The sequence below is a fragment of the Octopus bimaculoides genome, chromosome 22 (genome assembly GCF_001194135.2).
Source record: "Octopus bimaculoides isolate UCB-OBI-ISO-001 chromosome 22, ASM119413v2, whole genome shotgun sequence".
NCBI lineage: Eukaryota > Metazoa > Mollusca > Cephalopoda > Octopoda > Octopodidae > Octopus > Octopus bimaculoides.
The window spans coordinates 22,664,958-22,669,067 of NC_069002.1; the positions used below are offsets into that span (position 1 = coordinate 22,664,958).

At 35.8% G+C, this 4,110-nt stretch overlaps 2 protein-coding genes across 3 annotated transcripts in view; one reads left to right on the forward strand and one right to left on the reverse strand.

Moving 5' to 3' along the window:
* The window catches only part of LOC106874493 (tetraspanin-5), a 29,301-nt gene extending 26,320 nt beyond the window's left edge, over positions 1–2,981 (forward strand). The window contains exons 7-8 of one of the 2 annotated variants that reach the window (XM_014922239.2): positions 741–861; positions 2,311–2,981. In XM_014922239.2, the coding sequence (XP_014777725.1) occupies positions 741–839 (99 nt within the window). In that variant the 3' untranslated portion in view covers positions 840–861; positions 2,311–2,981. Of the gene's footprint in view, positions 1–740; positions 2,226–2,310 lie in introns of those variants that run through there. The other variant, XM_014922238.2, reaches the window with a different exon arrangement.
* Positions 2,173–4,110, reverse strand: part of LOC106874492 (DNA-directed RNA polymerase II subunit RPB2) — a 46,481-nt gene continuing 44,543 nt past the window's right edge. Inside the window, exons 23-24 of the mRNA XM_014922237.2 lie at positions 3,211–3,406; positions 2,173–2,396 (exon numbers count right to left, since the gene is read on the reverse strand). Coding sequence (XP_014777723.1) covers positions 2,307–2,396; positions 3,211–3,406 — 286 coding nt within the window. The 3' untranslated portion in view covers positions 2,173–2,306. The remainder of the gene's footprint in view (positions 2,397–3,210; positions 3,407–4,110) is intronic.

The following is a 4,110-nucleotide window of genomic DNA, read 5'->3' on the forward strand; positions in this document are numbered from 1 at the left end:
AGACACCATTTCGAGCGTGGCCGTTTTCGTGCGGGTGACACGTAAAAGCACCCACTACACTCTCTGAGTGGTTGGCGTTAGGAAGGGCATCCGGCTGTAGAAACTCTGCCAAATTAGATTGGAGCCTGGTGTAGCCATCCGGTTGCACCAGTCCTCAGTCAAATCGTCCAACCCATGCTAGCATGGAAAGCGGACGTTAAACGATGATGATGATGATGATATGTAATTTTCCAGGTGTGCAAGTCAAGTATTCCCCTCTTCAGCAAGATACCTGCTCCTCTCCCTCTATCATAGAATCACATTCCTCCATTCTATACCCCACTCAGTTGAGGGGTCTTATCTTGCAGATACTTGGCAGCCTCACAACCATACCTGTACCTATATTTTAAATCATAACAATTTTGGGTTAACTCTTCTTCCCTTTCTAAAAATTTTATGAGAATTTAAAATAAACATCCTGAATTTATACAATGATGCAGATATGTAGCAAGTGATTTCATGAGGCTAGACATGAACCTGTGATTCCTTCAACCTATATTTGAACCACTGACTTTCTGGGCCTAGATTTCAAACAGTGACTTCCTGAGCCTAGATCTGAACCAGTGACTTCCTAATCCTGGATTTGAACCAGTGACTTTCTGAGCCTAGATCTGAACCAGTAACTATTTGCAGTTAAGTTTTCTATTATTCTCCAAAGTTTTCCGTAACCAACCCATTACTCTTGTTTCATTTGTTTTTAGATTGTGTTGTTGGTGATAGCAACCATTTTGATGAATCAAATAATAAGGCAACTTGCTAAATGGGAAAGCTCTGACACTAGCAGCATAACCAGCTGCTGAAAGGACCTCTGAAAATTTGAATGTATATACATGGTTTTTATTATTTTTTTTTAAAGTCAAAAAACAATGCAAGGTTGATGGTTTTACTTGGTAAGCACCTGTGCTGGTGTCATGTAAAAAGCACCCAGTACACTCTGCAAAGTGGCTGGCATTAAGAAGGGCATCCAAACAGAGAAACCATGCCAAAGCAGACAGCAGAGGTTGGTGCAGTCTTTTGCCTGGCCAGTACCTGTCAAACCATCCAACCCATGCCAGTAGGGAAAGCGGATATTAAATGATGACAGACTCCAGGTAAAACCATCAACTTTTAGGATTTTTATGAACTGCTTTGTTTTGGCTTAAAAAAAAAAACAGTAATTAAAAACATCATTTAAATATATAAGACAATGCTGCATGCTGTCTACTACTAATCTATGTTTTTTCGCAATCTGTTTTTAAAACGTATATACTATATTTAACACAAACCACATCAATGGTAAGATGGATAGGAGTTCAAAAAGAAATACGAAATGAAAACATTATCAGAATAACACACAATGTAATCAAAGATTTACAGAAATTACTAAACAATCTTTAACATGACATTTCAAGAGTTTAAATTCCAGAATTTATTTACTAACAATATTCTGTTTGATATCTTTTCATTGTGTCAATGATAATAGTAGCAGCCATATGACTTGGCATCTGATATGAAGACTTTTCAGTTTTTTGCAGGATAAATTATATTCAATAATACAGAAACTAAAAATATATTTTGATAAAATAATATTGAACAGGAATTTGAGATGTGTTGTTAACAAAATTTTAATTTTTTTTCACCAAGTTCATTTTAAACCAGTGAAAGATTAAAGAGGCAGAAATTATAAGCAGTTCCGGCATTGATCTATGTTGAATGCGATGCAGAAACAAAAAGATCATTATCATTGCTGTGGGATTGTCTCTGACACATACAAACCCAATTATTGTCACTTACTCTGATCACCTGGATTACACTCTACAGCTATTTATCTATCTATCAGTAATATACTCATCCCAAATATACACCTGTGTTCCTTGCCCAGCTGGAGTTTGTTGCCTGCCACATTCTGTCTCTTCTACACAACACATATCAGTTTATTTTCACTGTAGCACCTCCAGACTTTTGTGTCAATGATAATGGTAGCAGTCATGCAGTTTGCAGGATTTGATGGGCTGTTTGGTCTCCAAATGTAAAATGAAGAGAGGTGGTGATACAAAGTTTGATACATGGGTATTGAGCACAACACTAAGCCTGTAAAATCACAGTTGCAGACTTTTGCTGATGTCCCTGTCATGAAATTGAAAATCGAATTAATTTTGTTAAAAATATTTTATTTGCTAAAAAAAAAAAAAAAATACAATTCACAATTATTCTTTTGTTTTCTTTCCAACATTTTTGAAGAATTAGTTGTAATTTGGAGGTGTAACTGGTGCCATTTTTGACTTTATTTAGGACACCATCATTCTTGGAGCAATACTCATAGACATTAACTCTTGGAACAACAATTTGCAGGCATACGGCATCCTCATCTGCGAAATCTGAAGAATATTACAAAACAAAAAAAAAAAAGAAAGAAAAAAATTTAAATAACATTAAAAAAACCCCCCCTCAAAACAAACATTTAAATGAATTCTAATTTCCTATTGATTTTATTGATTTTGACAAAAGAACAAGGGTAGAGAAAATGTATCTGATCCTGAGGGACAAGCATGGTTACATGTTGAGGAGTTTGCTGTCAACTACGTGGGTTTGAGTTCAGTCCCATTTGCAGTATGCTAAGTTGAATGGGATGCATCAATAATTCTGAACTGGAATTTCCTTTTTTAGTTGGAGAAAGAAAACAAAGACCTAGAAGTAACAGTAGTTATTGTCTGTTAAAGAAGGAGGCGGGGATAATATTTAGAAATTTAAAATTTCATTAAATGAAATTTACATGTTGACAAAGGCAGAAAATCTGATGTTTGTAAGTGGCAGGTAAGTGGGAGTTGTGGACTTATTAAACCTCATCAGCAGAACAGTCATCTTGAGTGGAATAGAATATTATGAGAGAAAAATGTTAGCAATTAGGATAATAATAATTTGTACAATTATTGAAAAATAAAAAGCCAAGGAAAATAACTAAATTGGGTCAGACATCAGTACATATTCTAGCAAAATATTGCTTATTTAATCAAACATGGAAGGACGAAACACCTAGCTGGTTTGGGCGAGATTGAATTGAGAACATAAACAAATGGCAAGAGTTATTTCATCTGATGCTCAACCGGTTCTTCCATCCATCAGATAAGTCTACAAGTACACGAGAGACAGAAAACAGAAAGCTGCAGATATTCCAATATTCTTCGCTCTTACCTGTGTTTTATTCTTGCAGCCACGACACTCAAATGTTTGGTTCCTCAGATTCGCTATACACACCAAACCACACAGGTTGCAGACATGCACTCGATATGGGTCGGATACTTCAAAGAGTCTCTCTCGCAGAAATTGTGCAGCACCATGAGCAATTTGACAATCACGCTCCATCTCACCAAAACGCAAACCTCCATCACTGAAATTAGAATTAAGAAATAAAAAAGGTATTTTGCACAGAGATTAATCAATAAAATCATCCACCCCACCTCCCTTTCCCTACTCTGCTACCAAAATTTGAAGACTATTAAAAAAAATCTGTTTAGAAAATCATTTGAAAATTTTCTAATTGTTTGGTATTGTTATGCCAACAATCACAGAACAATAAGCCTAATGAGTCAGGTGACAAAGATTATTTTGAGGGTGGAGTTGAATTGAGTGAAAGGTACTTTTAGGGGAAACCTATCAAATGAACAGTTTGGTAATCGGACAGGAAAGGGGATGAGAAATGCAATTCTGTGCTTGAGGACGTTGGTGGAAAAGTGTATAGAGAAACAAAAAGACTTGTACGCCTGTTTTATTGACTACTAGCAGAAATACCCGGCTTTGCCCGGGTTAAAGAGAAAAATGAAACCTAAAAACGCTGTGTAGACTACGCAACCCTCAACTGTTAGTAGCTACGATACCATATTTCTACCTTAATAACTCTCCAATCCATGCCAGCATGGAACATAGACATTAAGTGGAATGCTAGAAGAAAGTTTTCAACTCATATCTATATAAAGTAAATACACGTAATTCAGAAACACGTTTTGTGTATTTTATTTCGTTACTAAACAAACAGGTACAGATTATAAATAATGAAAGGCCAATTTTGGTGATTCATTTGACAGAGGTAGTAGA